A 19220-nucleotide genomic window follows, 5' to 3' on the forward strand; every position below is an offset into this window, starting at 1 on the left:
AAAGAAAGAGGAAAATTCACTTGTAAATTGCTTTATATGTTTAAGTCAGCCAGAGATTATGAATGATTTAAGTATATAAAGTATTTATGTTGTGTTTGTTTCTAGGTATATTGTTTAAGAGAATAGATGAGGATAGATGAAATATATTTGTTTCTAAAATACATATATCATATATATTACAATATACCTGATTAATCATTTAATTTTTTTTATTTAAATATTATATCTATAAATTATATATATTTAGAATACTTAGATATAACTATATTAATAAAACTATTTATTCATATATAATAAAAATAATTATATTCATTTTCTTAATAAAAAAAATTAAATATAAATTTAGATATTAAACTTTTGACGAAAAATTAAAATTCAATTTTATTAAAAAATTTAATATATTTTGGTCATGAAATTTATAATGAACAAATATATTTTTTTCAATTCAATTACTTTAATTTTCTTTTTCGTGAAACAAAATTGATTGTATTATCGTTTAAGATTTTTTCAGTTTTTCATACTTTTTATTTTAATATTAGTTGAAAAATATTTAATTTTAATATTAGTTGAAAAATATATTTAACACGTAATTTTTTTACCGTAATTAAATTAAAATATATCAAAGTTTAATAAAAAGTAAATTTTATCATCGTATTAAATATTTAATAAAAATAATAATAATATGGTACCTAGGATATTCGAATATCCATTTGCAAAGATGACCCCATTTGTAAGATGTCATGTCAGCATTATTCATTATTGTTCTAAATAACTTCAGGTTTTCATTCTCATGGACCAAAACCCTCCTTTCAGGTGAATTCCAACCAAAAGAAAATATCTTTCAGAATTCTGATTGGTCCCATCAATCCATTCCAGTAATTTAAAATGGTTATTCTTATTCTTCATTAATCTCGAATTCTTTTCTCTCAATAACTTTTTCCCTGAAAAATTCTGGTCTGAGAACAGTTTCACATAATCTTTCCATTCATTACAATTTAGATATTCATCACTGAACAATGCTGAGCAACGGCAGTAAAAATAAGATTTAATCGGTGGAATGTTACTTAATTTCGTTTCAAATATCTAGGTATTCGCTTCTAAAAATAAAAATATGTTAAATTTTTGTTTTTTAAAATATGTTAAATTTTAACTTTTTCAAAAGTATTTTAATTAATTTTTTTGAAAAAAAAAATTATTAATATTAAAATAATTTAAAAAATTAAGTATTAATATTTAAATTAAAATTTAATAAAAAAGTTATAAATAAAATTAACGGTATTAATAATTTTATTTTATTTTAAAAAATAATTAAAATATTCTCTTAAAAAATAAACTAATTAAAGAACTGAAAATCAAACTAAAATATCTAAACAGAAATAAGATTCATTCTACTAATTAAACTAAAAACCACTAAACCAGGAAAAAAGAGAAAAATGTCGAATCCATCTATTATAAAAATAATATAATAAAGAATCTATGTAAGAAAATTCATTTCATTAATTATAATATATATAAAATTGTACATGTTAAAGTGTTGATTGATTCATGTGGTTTTTGATAGAGGGAGGAACACATCATTGTCACCCATGAATCAGTACTGAAAAAGAGCCCTTGTTCGGTTTCTTGTTGCTTTTCTCTCTACTGAAACTCTTCATTTTCCCTCTCTATACTCTCTAACAGTTAGCAAGCTTACCCAGATTCGTGGACTTGCTTCTTCAATGGCTCAAATTGCTCTTATTGCTCCACCAACTTTCATAGCTATCACCACCGGCATGTACCACTCTCCATGCTATCAAATTCACCATCCAACCTCTTATCTCTTTTTTTTTTTTTCTTTTTCCTGATTTGTTTTGTGTTCAACAAAGTGAAATGATCATTTGATTTGAACAGGTAGGGGAAAACATGAACTCTCATATGCAAGAAAGAAGGTGAATTTAGCATCAGTTGTTCCGAGTAGGAAGATGGAGAAGGCTTCATTGTTTGTTTCTTCAAATTCCGGTGGTGAAAGGAGTAGAAGTGTGGCGGTGAAAGTTTCAGAAGGAGGAGCCATCTCTCTCCCTCAACCTTGGCCACCACAAAAGGTAAGTATAATTAAGGAAACTTTTCTTATCATAATACTTCAACAAATCAATTATTAAAAATATATCCCATTCTTTATCCAATACTTTACTAACAACTTAACACCAATCTTCCTATTCAAAGTCTTAACACTAATTGGTTATTTGTCGAGTTATTATAAATCAAAATGGGGATTCTTTTTAAAGTTTTTTTTTTTAAATACTGTCCGTATAAATATTTTAACGAATAAATTAGCACCGAGTTTACCTTTAAATGATTAAATTCATAGATTTTATACTATCACAACACAATCACTAGATGTTGACAGAATACATAATCAACTATAAATTAATTTTTCTATTTTAGGAGAAGAATTAGTTGGTATTTACCGCGATAATTTTTCTTATGATTTAAAAAAAAATAGGACATCATATTTATACGTTGTTATAAAAATATATATATATATATATTTATATTTATATTTATATCGTGAACTATTTAAAATGTATTATAAGTCGTGTGTGGTGCATGAGACGGAATGGAAATAATAAGTTTATTAAATATGATGTTTTTTTTAGATAAAATGAAAGATATCCGGTAATGATACAATAATTCTAATTTATTTGAAATTTCAGATGTTATTTTTTATAAACATTTTCAAAGAAAAACAAAACTAAAAGTGGAAAGAATTTGTACATGAGTTGAAGATAATTTATACACAAACTGAAAAAATAGAAAAATTACAAAAGAGAGCTTTAAAGATTAAATAGTGAATAATTCAATTTTAAATTACGAAAATTAGTAAATTGTGAATAATCCAATTTTAACTTATGTTTCGGCCTTCCTCGGTAACCTACTTTAAAAACTTGAGTTTTATTAAAAATATTAAAATAAAGGTTAAAATTTTAATTTTATCCTTTAATTTTTATAAGAAATTTAATTAGAATCATAGTTCTTATTTGGTTTAATTTAGTTACGTATTTTTAAAAAATATTCAATTAGATTTTTTTTATATTGACTTCAAATTTTAATTATAATTTATATATTAAGTCATTCTATCTAAAAAATCTAAATATTTAAATTAATTTTTATTGGTCAGAAGTGATTTGATATATAAATCAAAACAAAAATTTAAAATGAATCACGATTTAATTAAATCATTTTAAAAGTTAAAGAATTAAATTAAAGCAAATAAAAAATTAGAAATCTAATTGATTTTTTTTTTAAAATTAGAGAAACAAAATAAGATTTTAGCCTAAAATAAATAAATATAAAAGTATTATACATTTACATTATGAGCTAAATATTAGTTTCTTACCAAACATATTAGTGAAGTTAAATGTTATTTTAAAAAAATATTATTACATATGACTTTTTATATTATTTTTCACATATTCCCCTTTTTATCTTTATTTTTTTATTATATTTCACCTTCTTTTCCTTCTGCCCTTTCCATTCTTCCATTCATTCTCCTTTTAAAGGTCTCAGACGAATATTAGTCTACCAATTTTTTTCAATAAATAAAATTTATGTAACCCTAATTAATAAATAAAAATTTAAGATTTAAATAATTTAAAAAGTTACCTATTAATTATAGGTGCATTACTAATAACAAATAAAGTCGTTGCGTTGCATACTTAAACGCAGGAGGACAAGTTTTTATTCACTAGTTAATACTGTGTTTCTTTCCTAAGCAACAAATATCAAAAAAAGACAACTTTTCTTATAATACTCTTCAATGACAAAAATCATATTTGAATTTTGGCTATGTACTGTAGTTTTTTTAGTGAAATTTACCGTACTTTTACGTAATTTACTTCCTAAGAAAGTCTATTTATCAACTTCATTTTTAAACGAAAATGAGAAACTTTTGTTACCAATCTTGTTCTTGTAAGATTAAATGAACTTGCTACGACTTAATTAAGGCATGCATAAATTTTAAGGGAGAGACAAAAAAAAGGCTCAAACAAAACTAAATAGCCCAAAGGGCCACATTAAATATGATCCACAAGTAATTGAATTATGGACCCATGTCAAATATGGCCCACAAAGGATTGAAGTATGTTATCATAGACAATAAATAATAATGAAGTTTTTTTATTGCAAAAAGACAAAGACATACAAAAGCCTAAGTATTGACATCTATTTCTCCAAAACGAATGAAATATTGACATCTATTTCTGACATACTAGATAACTCCAAAATGAAAGTCCTAAAACTATATTTATAGTCTTCATATTTATGCATCCATTTATTTATTAATAAATTGGTCCCTTCCTCCTTTCCCACAAAAACTAATTTTTCTAATAATGAATTTAGCATAGACCAAGTCCATGAATGAATTCAATTGTTCAAGTTTGACGAGGACATTTCGAGAAAAAATGTTGTTTTGTTTTCTGTTCCAATCTGCAGCAACTACATAAGTAACAAATGTTTGAGGGAAGACGATTCCATGAATTGTGACAGGCCTCAACATTAAATATATCATCTTCTGAAACAATCTTACTTAGCTACTTATTACTTTTTAATAAAATACATTAATTTGAAATATATTTATTGCATGTACATCTTAAATATATTTTAAGATAACGAGATTAAATTAATTAAAAAATATATTTCAATCCACTAAATATAATTTTTTTAACTTCTATTTTAATGTTAGAAAATGTATGTTGTGATCTTCCATGAGGACTTGTATTTCCTGGAAATCAGAGAGAACAGTGACTTTTTTCCTTGCTTTCGATTTCAAATGGACTTTAAATTCTCCTGAATCCAAAATCAAGTTTAAGGTGCGTGTTTACACGTTCTCAATGTGAAATAACAAGTTATTATAAATTCATTTTCCGAAACTATCTTAGAATGATTCTCAATTTCTGATGGATCTTCGATCATGCAACACCATTTTTCAGACAATCCCAATCGGAACAAACCCAAACTTTTTGCAGGGAAACAGGAGAAAATAATGCTACTTCACATGCAAAACCCCTTTCTCAGAGTGATTTGTGAGTAACGTATATTGAATTCACAAAAAGTGAAAAAATAAAAACGTAGAAAACAAAATAAGGACGTGTTTGGACTCACTTCTTGACACCTCCCACGCCAAACTTTTCTGGTCAACTCTGCCAAACTTCAAGTTCCTGCCATAATAAGCGCGTTGAGTTCAGCAACAATACGAATATTATTCTAGATTATTAGTCCAATTTTCACGTCTAAGTTAGACTTATTCAGTCCTACTAATTAATAATAGTTAATAATTTTATTTTTTTTCATTTTATGTAACACCACACACAAATCACGCGCTCCACCGGTGCATCCAGTTGTACAAAATCTCTTAATTGTTGATGGATCATGGATCGTGCACTCCTTTCATCATCCCAATCCAGATTTGATTCCTTCATCTGTTTTGTTTCTTACGATATTATTACCATCTTTTTACATAATACTAATATATTTTTCGAATCATATTTTTATTCCGTAGCCCACACCCTTTTATTCTCTTCTTTACCCTTTATTCATTTGCAAACAATATATTTAATCTTTTAAAATTTCCATTCAACAGTTGACCACGCAACATCTACCTTATTTCTTAACAAAAGATGGTACCAATTAAGATATTTAAGTACTAAAGATAGTTTATTTCTCACCCTGACAGAAAGTAATTTTAAAAAATTACAGATTTTTAAAGATCTTAGCAATAAAAATAGTAAAAGGCATTCATTTCAACCCATATAAAACATTCCTAAGTTTAACTGTTTCTCTTTATATTTTTCTTGCAACTTACATCTTACCATAATTACAGAGGAAACTAGTAAACAGTGCAAATCTGCCCCAATCAAATAACTACCCAATAACTGATAGTTGTGCTTCCTTTTTTGGTTTTACAACCTTGGTATAATAATCATAATTAACATTAATACTCTAATATAATATAATATAACATAATATAATATCATATAATATAACAAATAGTTTTTTAGTAATATTATTACACCTTACTTGTGCAGCTTTAAATGCTGTTTTTCTTTTCCTCTCTCCCTGTATCCGCGTTTGGGTCCAGTTTGAGTTGCAGAGAGGTTGCAAGCACATCCCACGCACACATTTCTTTCATCTGTCATCCACAGGACCCAGATTTCTAATTCCGACCAAGACCTACCACTATTCTTAATTTCTCCGACCCCAAGCCATGGATTTGCAGATCCATGGCTTGTAAAGTCAACCCCTTTATCATTGTCTTGATTGTTCCCACTCAAAGCTAAACCCTTCTTCAATGCCCAGATCCCCATTGACCTTTCTCTGAAACCGCAGGGCTCTGAAGATCAAATCGAAGGCATCAACAGAATGAAGGGTTCCAACCGGTTCTTCACTGTAGCGCTGGTGGCGGCGTGGTACTCCTCCAACATTGGGGTGCTTCTCTTGAATAAGTATTTGCTCAGCAACTATGGGTTCAAGTACCCGATCTTCCTCACCATGTGCCACATGACGGCGTGTTCCTTGCTCAGTTACGTGGCTATCGCGTGGATGAAGCTAGTGCCGTTGCAAACCATTCGATCCAGGGTTCAGTTCTTCAAGATCTCTGCTCTCAGTCTAGTTTTCTGTGTCTCCGTTGTGTTTGGGAACATTTCTCTGCGCTACCTCCCCGTATCGTTTAACCAGGCTATTGGCGCCACCACGCCCTTCTTCACTGCCGTTTTTGCTTACCTTATGACCTTCAAGAGAGAGGCTTGGCTTACTTACCTCACCCTTGTTCCTGTTGTTACTGGAGTCATCATTGCCAGTGGGGTATGTCTCATAATCCCACATCCTTCTAATGTTCAGATTGGTTCAACATGAAATTGAAAATATTTAATTATCTGATGTTTGTGTTGTGTCTTGTTCTATTTGGCCTTAGGGGGAACCTAGTTTCCATCTGTTTGGATTTATTATATGTGTTGCGGCTACAGGCGCAAGGGCTCTGAAATCAGTGCTACAAGGGATTTTGCTTTCTTCTGAAGGGTAAGAATTCAGAAACTCTACAGTGATTCGTTAACCATTAATGTTTTAACTATTTGCTTTAAACGGCAAGTTTTGGTCCCTGTTTGATGTTAACTAGGGACAAAAGCTTAACTTTTATCTGTGTGTTAGGACTGGTGTTTACAATTTTCTAGGGACTAAAACTTAAAATAGGACAATTATATACACCAAATGAATAGTTTAATTATGGTTAAATTATCCCTATGCTTTTCTAGAGTGTTCAAGTTCTATGTTGAAATGGTATTGACAGATTTCTTGTGTGGCAGAGAGAAGCTGAATTCTATGAACCTTTTGCTTTACATGGCTCCAACGGCTGTGGTTTTCCTTCTTCCTGCAACACTTATAATGGAAGAGAATGTGGTTGGCATCACGTTGGCTCTTGCTAGAGATGATTCCAAGATCATTTGGTATCTGCTGTTTAATTCGGCACTTGCATATTTTGTCAACCTGACCAACTTTTTGGTCACGAAACATACCAGTGCTCTGACCCTTCAGGTAAGTCGGATTTATCTAATCGCCTTCCATTCCTCTATTTTCTTAATGTACTTTTCACTCCAACAAACTGTCTGTTGTCTCATCTGTTGGTAGTTGGGACATCAGATTTTGGTGGTTGTCAAATGAATTTGTTGTCAAATCACAGGATATGTATCACCATATCGGCATTGTCTTGGTCACTGTTTTGTTTTTTCTTAGTTCTTCTGCAATGATCAGTGGTTGAGTTATCTTGTTTCCATGATTGTTTTTTGTTTAAGAATTGGAATTCTTTGAAAACAAATCACTTCAGATGTGTGATATTTTACATTGTCTAGTATTTCTCATTTTCAATCTAGTTTCTCAAAATTAATAAATATCCAATTTTCCTAGTTTCTAGATTGTGTGGTTACCGGAGATTTCATAAATAGTTATTATAAACTTATTGAGGGGATGTCAATCAGAACTTTCTGCTGGATCCCTAAAGCTAGTACTAGGCCAGTACATTCAAACATTGCTAGAACTGTATTAACATAATCTGTTGAACTCCCATATAACTTTGATCTTATTTGATACCTCCTGCCATGTTATCCCTGATGAATTTAGGGTGATTGATGTGTACATTTGCAAGAAGATACGAGTGAGTTATTGGGAATTTCTCATGGAAACGTACATTTAGAAACCAAATCTATATCTCTTTCAAAGTTCTCATTGACTTTTGTTTTGTATTCCCCCTTCTGATTAATTGTGTACCACTAAATGTTTTTGGATTGATGAAATCTGTGTGATTCAAATGAGGATGTCTGATGAAACCTGTGTGCTTTGTTATGCTGTCCGTCAAATTTGATTTTATCTTTGCTTGAGTTTTTCTGTCTGTTTAATTTCTGATGATTATTCTTAAATTGAATTGGATTGATAATGTAAGAGTTGGCCTCATGCAGGTTCTAGGAAATGCTAAAGGAGCTGTAGCAGTAGTAGTTTCAATTCTAATCTTCAGAAACCCAGTTTCGGTCACTGGAATGATGGGTTACTCACTCACAGTGTTTGGAGTTATACTCTATAGTGAAGCCAAAAAGCGAAGCAAGTGATCTAATACATCATCATTCATTTTCAGCAAGCATTGAACGGACAACCTTTAGCTATACTCCACGACATTTACTTTTCATTACTACACAGGCAACCTCACCATTTCAAGAGGCAAATTTGATTAGCATGCTAGTAATCTGAATTCAGAGTTTTCTGACTCTAATACACATTTTTTACCCACACGCCAGGCCTCATTGAAAGGTTTCCGCATTGTATTAGCAAAGATGCAGAAATGATCCACAGAACAGAAGTTGCAATAATCGAGTACTTTTTGTCATTTATTATTGGAGGAAAAAGAGTTGTAAAATTGGATATCTACACTTATATTGTTCCATATGTTTACATTCGTTTATTAATGATAGAATTGATATTTTTGCTCATCTTCCAAATTCTTTAATATCATTTCTGAGATATTTTGAACCAGAGAATGGTAACAAAGAATATAAACAATCTTTACATATTAATTATTCACGCTCCATGATTTTTAATTTTTAATCGCACATATGGTAATCTCTATACACACCTTGCATGAAACACATGGTGAGTTCCGTATTCCTTAACTCGCCTGTAGAAATCAGAAATGAAATTTTTGTTTATTCATTCTATCCAAGAAGAAAGTTGTTGCATTAGCTGTCATCATTGTCGAGCGAGTAAAATCAAAGAAAAGTCAACGCTGCTAACTCAAACAATTAGAACTATTTTTTTAGTGTACATCTATTTCAATTCTGCGGATTACAGCAAATGATTTTACTTATGTAAGATAAACTTTAAAATTTGTAGTTCAAGGTTCCAATACATAAAAATGTACTCACGAAAGTGATAGTTGCGTTATTGTCATGAGCATAATTAGGGATGTCAGAAAAATGTATACATGCAGGTATTTGCAGATAAAATATGTAATGAGTAGAAAAATAGTTATTGTAAATGAATACATGCAGGTAACGGATACAGATATTTTTAATATCTGTATGTTAACGGACGGGTATAATAGTATTTGTACCAGTGAATACTCGTACCCACTACACTCTAATTTAAATTAAAAAAAAAATATAATTGAAATATTAACATATTGATTTTGAATAAGTTACTTTGTTATCAAGTAGTTTTTTAAAAAAAAAAATATTTCTTTGTAAACAACCATTCAACCCTATTTAAATATTATTTGAATTTTGTTTAAAATCGATAAATGGTATGTATTATATTTTATTTGAATTTACGATTAAAATATGTTATTAAATATATTTTTTTTTGTAAATACATGCGGATACTCGTAGAAATTCATAAATATTAAAAAATTATGCAAATAGTTACGTAACAGATACCCAACAAGTATGAATACGAATACGGATGAATATTTATTCAACGGATAAGGTACAGAAAAACTATTACTCGTACCCTACTCGTCCCATTGACATCCCTAAACATAATCCACAGAAGAAATAACATGAAAATACGCCTGAAGCGAGCTAAAATACATGAGACCATAAAAAGTTTATTCGAACACGCATAAAGCATATGGGGAATAAATTAAAATACTATACGAAAGCGATATTCAAATATGTTTAAGTGTATTAGGACAGTTTTTCCATGGTTGTCATTACTGAATACCACATTTCTTAGTTTATTTCTTTCTCCACTTCTGTAGTTTCTTCCTCTAGAATTTGAAAAGTTTACAATGTGCATATTTTAAATTTTATTTATTTATTTAAATTAGTACCCTAGTGAATTGTATACTATAATTTAAAAATATTAACAAAGACAAAATACGAAAACAATGTAGCAATCCTATTATATAAACACATTGAAGAAATCCTATTATATATTATTCCAGATTAATTAAAGATGAAATGCCATTCACTCCATAAAACTGCAGATGACGTTTCCAAGCAAGAGTTGTAAAATTGAATATCTACACAATTTGTTTAACACTATTTATATTTGTTTCTTAATATATGATAAAATCTACAGTGAATTTCTTTAATAAATGATTTCTGAGATGTTTTGAAATTGAAAATAGTAAAAAACGAGTTTAAAAAATATAAAATAAAATTAAACTTGCATGTTTGTTATTCTCGCCCCCAAGATATCTACTATTAATTACATGTACCCGTATGAACTCAAATTGCAGTAACATTGAAATAATATAAACTTATCATTGAACGGGTACCGAAACCTGCTGAAGACAATCCTCTGAAGGCACAGTCTTAGTATTACTTCTTCCACTTAATGACAGATTAAGAGTGGTCAAGTCTGGATCCAATCGATGCTTGTCCCAAGCCGCCTCAAAATGCAGGCCTTTGCTTCTGGATACACAGAAGGACATGAACTAAATGAGGGTATGAATATATCACTCGTACAAAGAAATCAATCAAAAAATAAAGCCTTACTCTTGAAGTAGGATTAGTATCTGATATATATTTGCTCTAATATCTTCCCGAGCTGTTCTCAATGCTGCCTCCTTATACACAACAGCAAGTTCATCTACCAATCTGAAGTGAAAATGAAGTTATGTGCTCGAAATGAATTATATTAACAAGGTACATATAGCATAGAAATAAAGATGTTTATATCCATGAACTCACGGACCCAGGATTTGGCCACATAAGTGGGAACCAAGATTAATTTCAGTATCTTCAAAATTATCGTAGAAAGAGGATAGGAAGAAAAGGACTGCTGCTGATGTACTCTAAATCTCTAGTGTATTGATGGATGGATTCAGTAAAATTAACTTCTAAGGCAACCCTTGTCTAGAATTGGAGATCAAGAACCGTTGAAAATTATGTCAAGAAACAGCATTCATTGATGTCATAAACATCAAACAGAAACATAAGTTATGGCCTCATCTTGTAAAAGGAAAAAAAAATATTCATAACATTAATTCAATAAAATATTTACATCAGATCATTACAGAATAATGTTTTTGACTATGATAAGGATGAAGACACAGTCAAGTAAAGATAAGCTATAGTGCTACAGAAGTTAATCCCTATTTCTCAAGTACATAAATGTCACATTTATCTTAAATAAATATTGAATAAGGTAATTTTTTTAACTTACTTTGCAAAAAATGGTGAGTTCCTTATCCACGTCAGTCTCAAAATTATATATGTACACTTTAGAACCTGAAGAATGAAAATATACAAAAGAGTTAATCAGAAAGTACTCTTTTTCCTTTTACCAATTACTAAAAGAATAAAGTAGCATATATGTTCCTCAATGCCAAAACCATACACGAAAGGAAAGTCAAAGTCAAAACGTTTTCCATCTTCCAAGTTAAAACAATTCAACTATTCTGAACGTACATCTATTTCAGCAATGCTGGTTACAACTAATGATTTTTGTTCAGTAAGATAAACTTTTAAAGTGTCGAGTTTCAATAGATATAAAAGTACTCACCAAAATAATAGTCTCATTGTCATCTGCATGCATCCACTGAAAAAATAATGGGAAAATGCGCCTGAAGTGAGCTAAAAGAACAAGGCCAACTCCATCAAATAGTGAATCAGCAGATTTAAGCCATGCAATTCGTCGCTCTTTATTTCTGGGCTGGCGCTCCAAGTGACTTATCATCTCATTTAGCATCCTCTCAAACCTATTCAAGATAATGATATATTGAAAACAAGATGTAATATATGCTTCAAAGAGCCAACAATTTAAACAAAAGGACTCCAACACCTTAGAGATTGAGGAAACTTGCTGACTTATATCAGTATGGACTATAGGGAAGTTATATAACTTTTTCCAAAATAAATAACACCCTAGCAAGTAGTAAATAAAAACTATATTCATTCACTCTCTACTTGATGAGATCGAGATCATTTAACCAAACGTTGTAAAGGTTTGTAAAAGTAATTAAAAAATTCATGCTCCCTTGATCCATTAAAGGCCAAAACTTCCTTTGCTATATATAAACAGAGCTTGTAATTTGTTATTCCATTGTAATTAAAAGAAAAGCATCAATACTAAATCAACGGGTACTACGATATTTTAAATTTCTGAGAAGTGAAAACTACGTTTCAAGTAAGTCTGTACAATATTCAAGAACCAACTGCATAAAGATGGAGGACATGGCAAAGTAATAGCCACTTTCCTGCTTATTCAGATAGCGAATTATTTGAATGACAGAATTCCCAACAGAATTCAAACGTGAAAATCTTTAAAAAGTTCCCGTGAAGCTATAACATCTACAATTGAAAGATAATAGAAAGGAGATGGATGAATATACCAAGGACTACGGGGATTACTTCTCTGAGTAAGAGTCACAAGAACTACCGACGCCTCAACCACATGATGCCATATATCGTCATCAGAAGCCGTGTTCTGGCAGCAGGCATCTAGAACAGCGTCCACATACCCACCAAGCTCAGCTCCATCCACATTTCTCCCAATATGTGCGAGGCTAATCATGCCCTGACCCTGAAGTCACACAAGATAACAATACTCACTCACTACGAACAGAACTATTTCAAGATTCACTAGATTATATTTGAACTTCTATTGCAATTACAGCACAGCACATACCTTCACTACGGCGGACCAATGATCAACAGCAGTCAGTGCACAAGGAATCACCAATCCACACAATTTACCCAAATGAGGATAATCAACCTGTCATAAATCCAATCATTGTCTTATGTCTCAGCATGGACAACTAATGCATGCATCCACTGCATGAGTTCTTTTTACAAACCATCCAGTCACAACCTGATAATCGGTTGACTTCTACAGTAACCTCTTAACTACTTTCAAAGGCATTCCCTCGAAATTTCTAGTTCGTTGGAAATGTAGAATATATTTTCTACTAAGAGTATATAAAAATTGAACTATTAAATTGTTATCTTCATTTTATTGTTGTGATATCATACAACCAAAGTACCGATATCTAACCTGTGTAATAAACCATCTAAACTGAAAAGCAGCGAGAATGGCAAACCCAACGGGAACTCTCGCCGATGCCGCGGAGAACTCGTCGCTCTCATCAGACTTATTTATGGAGCTCTCCTGAATTCTCTCTTTCAAAAGTGGCAAAACCTCGGGCAACAGTTCCAGTACCAACCTCTTCTCCGGTGGAACAACGACATCACGATTTCCGTTGCCGAGTTCGGCGTGATAAGCGCAGGAGAGCTCGGAGAAGGACGAGGTTGCGAGAGAGGAGAGGTGGCTGGGGATCCATGATAGAATGCCGGAATAATCAAAGGCGGAAGAGCAAAGGAGAGCGCAGGCGAGAGCGAGGTCTTTGACGGAGGCTGTGGGTAGTAGGAGGGGTTCGAGAAAGGCTTTCACAGAGACATTGGAGGCTCGGTGTGGAGTGTAGGGGACAGTGGCCAGAGACTCCGATAGTCGGGTCGATGAACGGAGAAGAAGGTCTCGGAGCGGGGAAGATGGTGGTGCTTCCAACATTTGGTACCGATTAGGGTTTGGTTCCGCCGCTAACGGCAACACCGCCTGTCTTCTATAAACGACATCGTAATAAGCCACTATGTACTGTGAATTAACCAAAAAAACTAAATCATTTCCGTACTGTTCAATTTTTTTTCATTCAAATACTAATGAATAAGATTGAAAGAAAATAAATTTATATATTATTTTTAAATATATTTAATTTAATTTTAGTTAAATATATTTATATTCTCTTTTAAAAATTTATGAAAATAGTGAAGATGAAAAATAAAATTTGAAATGTTGAAAATACAATATTATACTTTGGTAAGGTAACTTTTCTTTATAAACATGTCTAAGAACATAAAATAAAATATAAAGATTAAATTCAATATATGAATTAAAAAGTCTTTTAGAAAGAATTTTTTTTTTTATTTTATCAATTATTTATTGAAATGCATTATTAGTTCTGAATCTGGTCGACTAAATTAATTTTATAGTTCAACTGATCATTAAAACTTATAAGAATGAGGTTATAAGACTGTCTTACCAGTTTTGTTTTAATGGTGATATGTTATAAAATTCATATTTTTATTGGTATTTCAGTTCGTTATCTTTAAAAGTTAATTTAATTATTAAAATTTAATGTTATTATTCTCAATATTCTTGTCATATCATGTTGACATATTTCAATATCAATTTCTTATAAGATATCAATTTTAAATTTAAAACTTTGGAAACCGTATTGGAGATGTTCTAACATTGATAATACGTTTACTTAATTAGAAATGAGTTGTTAAATGGTTAGATGTGACTTATCAAAAGTGGTACACCGTTGCAGTTTAACTTAAATCTAATTTAATCCTTTAATATAGTGGATAAGGTTAACATTGACCTCTTTATTTTATAATTTACATTTATATAAATTTAAGAATGAACAATATCATATTAAATAAGTTTAATTATTTTTGTCAATCATTTATTTGTAAGGTCATTCAAATTGACTGAAATCTTTCTAAGTTCAAATTTTTTTTAGCCATTTTTAGAGGCTGCATTAAGTGCTCCGTATGTATTAATTTATTAAACCTATGGTCAGTAAATGGACCAAGGTTTTTTAGTGCAGTTTGAATTGTAAGTTAAGCTACATAGGTACATAATTAAAACCATGGTCATTATTAACCTTGTCCTTTTCCTAATCAAATGGTCCAAAATTTATATATTCCTTCATAATTGTTTTTCTCTAAATCCATGAATATCTTACTCCAGCAAAATGAAACACATGCAAGGCCAAAAATTCCCTCTCGGAATATTTATGCAGCTCGACGACGTGGGTACTTGTTAACAATGAGACTTGGTAAGGGCGAGTTTGATCCTCACATTAAATAAAAACCAAAAAAATTGAATAACATACAAAAAGACTGATATAGCTATTTTTAATATAAACTTTTCCATGACTCTACTAAATATTTTTAGTGTATCTTTTCCCAAATGATCTCAACTTAGGTTGGATTCCCAAAATATCCAACTCTTTGCCATTATGAGACCCAAGTCAGAAAAATACCAAAACCTCCAACAAGAATACAAATATAGAGTATAAGATAGAACTAGATAGAAAATGTAATGGAGGCAATAATATCATCAAATTGGAATGATAATCTCGCAAATCACGCACTCATTAGTCATTACGTAATGTCCATTATATAAATAAACCACACAAGATTTGCACGCCACGCATGTGTAGGTAAAAAATATCAGAAATGATGAAGTCGCGAGAGAACGATGAAGAAAGAAAAAAAAGCCACACATACAAACACTTGCTTGATAGACCAAAATGTATTGTTAAAGAAAAGGCAATAGAAGAAGGAACCAACACTCAAGATTCTGGAACAGTGGCTGCTGCTGCTGCCGCCGCCCGTTTGATTGATGCAGACTTTGTCAGATGATTATAGCTCCCTTTCTCTTTGAAGAGCTGGGAGAAATGGTGCTTGCAATACAGAATGCCCTCAAGGGCTGCATAATTCGATGGGGTTATGGGACAACCACCATGTGAACACTTGAAACATGATTTGTGATAGGCCTGCCCTTCCACTGTTACCTAAAATCAAACAAAAAGATACACACGTTTATAATAGTAACAAGAAAACCAAGTTCAAGTTCTAGTTCTGGTTAAGAGCAGAACTGCAGATTTATAATGATTACACTTACATTTTACTGATTCAAGATAAAGTCGGTAGATTTTTCAGTTTGGTTATGTACTATCTACTTTCATTCCAGCGGAGCTAGTTCTCTCAAGTAAAAAATTCTCATTTTCCTTTTTTTATAAGTATTTGTGGAGAAATTTATCTAAACAGGACCAATGGGACAAGTTTTCTAAGAGAGCTACCCCCAGTATGAATTTCAGGGGGTAATGAATAAGGTCATGTTTGATTCCCTTCTTACCTTTTGGCTTTAAAACAGTTTTCTAAAACAATGTCATACTACACAACAATCAATTCTCATTCAAAATCTATGAATTTTGAAAAGTTTCCAAAACAAATGCCAATCTACTCTCCACTCCTATTGACAGAAAACTAGAAGAAACTGATACAAGAGCTTGACATTACCACAAACACAAATTGCCGGGTATATATGTCCCTATCAGCATGGATTTCGTTAGATGGAAATTTTATATTATTTGAGGGTGGAGGAAGAAGCTCCACAATTATTCACAAGCAAATATATATTTGTTTTCTTGACCTGTAGAATTATGAACTAAATCAGGATATATGTTTCATCATCTTAAGCACAGAAATAAAGTATGAAAATTTATCTCCACACAATTATCGATAAGGAAGCCATACAGAGTCTAGCTGTGGTCCGAAAAGAAAATGAAGTCCAAACTCCTCTTTTGCACAGTATTATTTTGAGGCAGTAAACACACTTGATTTCACAGAATCAAGTTTACCAGAACAAAAGGGGAGTCCAAACCTAAAATACTAGTCCATTAGATAAAAGAGTCTCAAGGCTTGACAACTACATCAAGTAGTTTATTCTACTCGATATAAGACTCCTAACACTTGAACATCCATATGCCCAATTTGTAACAAAATATTTTGCAATTTCATCATGAATATTGACAATCATCAAGTATTTTTGCTTAAGATTTTTGAATCCTACCTTCTCCAATGGATAAGCGGTTTTCCCACATGTAGCACACTTTTCTTGTGTGCCAGAAAACATGCTCGCAGCTTTACTAGGTGACCTTGTCTGGAAAAAACAAAAGATGCCAATAGTTATTCAATAATACCAAATGCTGCAGACCTGTTTATCACAATGAAGTTTGAAAATTGCAAAAGAAAGCTTTTTACCAGCTCAGGAGTAGTCTTATCAGCTAACTTTGCAGCTGTTCAAAATGAAAATGTGGCCAATTAAAGCGACATCTGATTCAAAAATCACACAAACACAGGTTCACCTCAAAAAGAAAAAGAATAACACATACGTGACTGGAAGTTCTTGCTGAAGGTGCCAGTCTCCTTGAAGAGCTGCTCATAGTGAGGTTTACAGTAAAGAACACCTTCCATTGAGGAATAGTTGCTCAGCTGAAACAAAAAGAGTCATCAAATAATTCGTATGAAAGTTTTAAACTGAAATACACTAATGCTAACTCAATTAGTGTCCAACATCACTAAAGCCATGTTTGAATAAACTTCATAAACACTCATATGGAAAGAAAATAAAAAGGTAAAACGAATTGAGTTTCTCTCATAAGTTAAAATCAATTTAAGCACTTCACTTTTTAGAGAAGTTTTTCATCATATAACTGCTTCCTCCCGTTAAGGTGCATAAGTTGATTTTAGCTTATAGGAAATGTTCAGTGCATTTTACTTCCTTATATTTTTCACCTGTAAGTATCTATAGAAAAGTTTATTTCTTCAGACGCGAAGTAAAAGGAGCAGATCTGTGCCATTACAAGAAGCAAGTGAAGATTTTAGACTCCAAAAATTCTTAGCTTCATCAAATTCTAAAAAGATAATGAGGGTAGTATCCCAATTCTTTTTCTGATAAAATCATAAACTCACAATATCTTTTTATTAATCAGCTGAAAATCCCGTCGAAATTTTACATGGATGCAAGGCAGCGTCAAACAAAAAGCAAGAATCTTTAGCAGAATTTAACAAATATCAATAAACAACAGTATTAATAAGCCATCAAATAAATAATGCAACTAACAAAAACAAACAAAATACAAATCATATTAATAACGCCAAAAGAAATACCTTTAATGTTCCTTTGCAGTGGGAGCACCTGAAGCAAGCTTTGTGATAAGCAGTGCCATCTGCAGAAAGCTGATCAACGGGATAAACCGTTTTCTCACAAGCCTTGCACTTTTGCTGGGTTCCGATAAAAGACATTGTTGTGGCTTTTAGATCTAAATTCACCACCAATTCCAAATTCGCAAGGCACTGGATCGGCTTCAGTGACTACTTTTAGTGTTAGATTTGCCTATGACAATAACCTGAGCTACTCGTGTCAACCAAAAACATTAACAACAATGAGCACAAAAAGTTCGAGCAAACCAAAGAAGAAAAAACAAATTTTGAAAGCTTTAAAAAATCCTCGCATGAATGAATCTGTTTGGTATGGTTGAGAGAAACGAAATAGTATAGAGTTAACGCAGTCAAAGTGAGTATTTCATTTTCAGCATACCTTGCGAGATAAAGTGGCGAATGGTGGATCGGTTGTGATCTGAAACTTTGAACTGAAAAGCTGAAGATAAAGATAGAGTGAGAAATTCTGAGGGCGACAGTGAATAAGAGAACAAGAAGACGAAGTTGAGACACAACTCAGGTTAGAACTCTGGAAAATGAATGTCATTCAATTTATATTGATTGATAACAGATCATATCTTGGTAATCATAATGAAAATCCATTGAGTAGAGAAAATGAATGCATTTCTATTGCAAATAATAATATTCTTTCCCATTACTCTTTATAATTAAAAAACAATTAATTCAGTTTACAATAATAAATTTATATTTTTTAAATTACCTTTATTGTCAAAAAATTTGTAATTATTCTTTTATGTAAGTTTGCCTCTCTTTTTTTCGTTATCAATATCTCAGTTGAAATAATTAATACAAAAATATATTGGACGAAGTCGTGTAAAAAAAAAATTCAATTTAAGTGTTATTAATAAAATGAGAAAGAAAGAATAATAAATATTAGGAATGAGATAC

General features: G+C 31.2%; 3 protein-coding genes across 5 annotated transcripts; 1 reads left to right on the forward strand and 2 right to left on the reverse strand.

The window, feature by feature from the left end:
* The first annotated feature begins 1565 nt into the window (after positions 1-1565).
* Positions 1566-9005, forward strand: LOC114185439 (putative sugar phosphate/phosphate translocator At3g11320). The gene is made up of 6 exons (XM_085675250.1): positions 1566-1774; positions 1895-2081; positions 6364-6837; positions 6947-7050; positions 7335-7563; positions 8481-9005. Exons 1-6 carry the CDS (start codon positions 1719-1721, stop codon positions 8625-8627), a joined length of 1197 nt encoding a protein of 398 aa, XP_085531376.1. The 5' UTR covers positions 1566-1718; the 3' UTR covers positions 8628-9005.
* A 1648-nt stretch (positions 9006-10653) lies between these two features.
* On the reverse strand, positions 10654-14129 carry LOC114173629 (ARM repeat superfamily protein). Of its 2 annotated transcripts, none has more exons than XM_085675255.1 (7): positions 13513-14129; positions 13147-13233; positions 12851-13041; positions 12022-12217; positions 11683-11747; positions 11013-11114; positions 10654-10951 (listed from the first exon to the last, which is right to left on the reverse strand). In XM_085675255.1, exons 1-7 carry the CDS (start codon positions 14023-14025, stop codon positions 10870-10872), a joined length of 1236 nt encoding a protein of 411 aa, XP_085531381.1. In that variant the 5' UTR covers positions 14026-14129; the 3' UTR covers positions 10654-10869. The 2 variants fall into 2 exon arrangements, with proteins under 2 accessions (XP_085531381.1, XP_027913925.1); XM_028058124.2 differs by having other exon boundaries at positions 10654-10928; positions 13513-14126.
* Positions 14130-15625: 1496 nt separating this feature from the next.
* On the reverse strand, positions 15626-18919 carry LOC114188892 (LIM domain-containing protein WLIM2b-like). 2 transcript variants are annotated; one of them, XM_028077594.2, is made up of 6 exons: positions 18691-18919; positions 18261-18504; positions 17483-17582; positions 17352-17386; positions 17161-17250; positions 15626-16099 (listed from the first exon to the last, which is right to left on the reverse strand). In XM_028077594.2, exons 2-6 carry the CDS (start codon positions 18393-18395, stop codon positions 15878-15880), a joined length of 582 nt encoding a protein of 193 aa, XP_027933395.1. In that variant the 5' UTR covers positions 18396-18504; positions 18691-18919; the 3' UTR covers positions 15626-15877. The 2 variants fall into 2 exon arrangements, with proteins under 2 accessions (XP_027933395.1, XP_027933447.1); XM_028077646.2 differs by having other exon boundaries at positions 18261-18499; positions 18691-18898.
* Between the last annotated feature and the right edge of the window lie 301 nt (positions 18920-19220).

This window comes from Vigna unguiculata, chromosome 1 (genome assembly GCF_037176805.1).
Source record: "Vigna unguiculata cultivar grain cowpea cultivar isolate G323 ecotype 2 chromosome 1, ASM3717680v1, whole genome shotgun sequence".
NCBI lineage: Eukaryota > Viridiplantae > Streptophyta > Magnoliopsida > Fabales > Fabaceae > Vigna > Vigna unguiculata.

Excerpts from the sequence above, each read along its gene's own strand:
- LOC114185439 (XM_085675250.1), top strand. The coding sequence starts at position 1,719 with ATGGCTCAAATTGCTCTTATTGCTCCACCAACTTTCATAGCTATCACC. Across the intron at positions 2,082-6,363 it reads AACCTTGGCCACCACAAAAG|GGCTCTGAAGATCAAATCGA; the intron begins GTAAGTATAATT and ends CTGAAACCGCAG. Across the intron at positions 6,838-6,946 it reads GAGTCATCATTGCCAGTGGG|GGGGAACCTAGTTTCCATCT; the intron begins GTATGTCTCATA and ends ATTTGGCCTTAG.
- LOC114173629 (XM_028058124.2), bottom strand. The coding sequence starts at position 14,025 with ATGTTGGAAGCACCACCATCTTCCCCGCTCCGAGACCTTCTTCTCCGT. Across the intron at positions 13,234-13,512 it reads TTAGATGGTTTATTACACAG|GTTGATTATCCTCATTTGGG; the intron begins GTTAGATATCGG and ends GATTTATGACAG. Across the intron at positions 13,042-13,146 it reads ATTGGTCCGCCGTAGTGAAG|GGTCAGGGCATGATTAGCCT; the intron begins GTATGTGCTGTG and ends GTGTGACTTCAG.
- LOC114188892 (XM_028077594.2), bottom strand. The coding sequence starts at position 18,395 with ATGTCTTTTATCGGAACCCAGCAAAAGTGCAAGGCTTGTGAGAAAACG. Across the intron at positions 17,583-18,260 it reads ACTGCAAAGGAACATTAAAG|CTGAGCAACTATTCCTCAAT; the intron begins GTATTTCTTTTG and ends TTTTTGTTTCAG. Across the intron at positions 17,251-17,351 it reads ATAAGACTACTCCTGAGCTG|ACAAGGTCACCTAGTAAAGC; the intron begins GTAAAAAGCTTT and ends TGTTTTTTCCAG.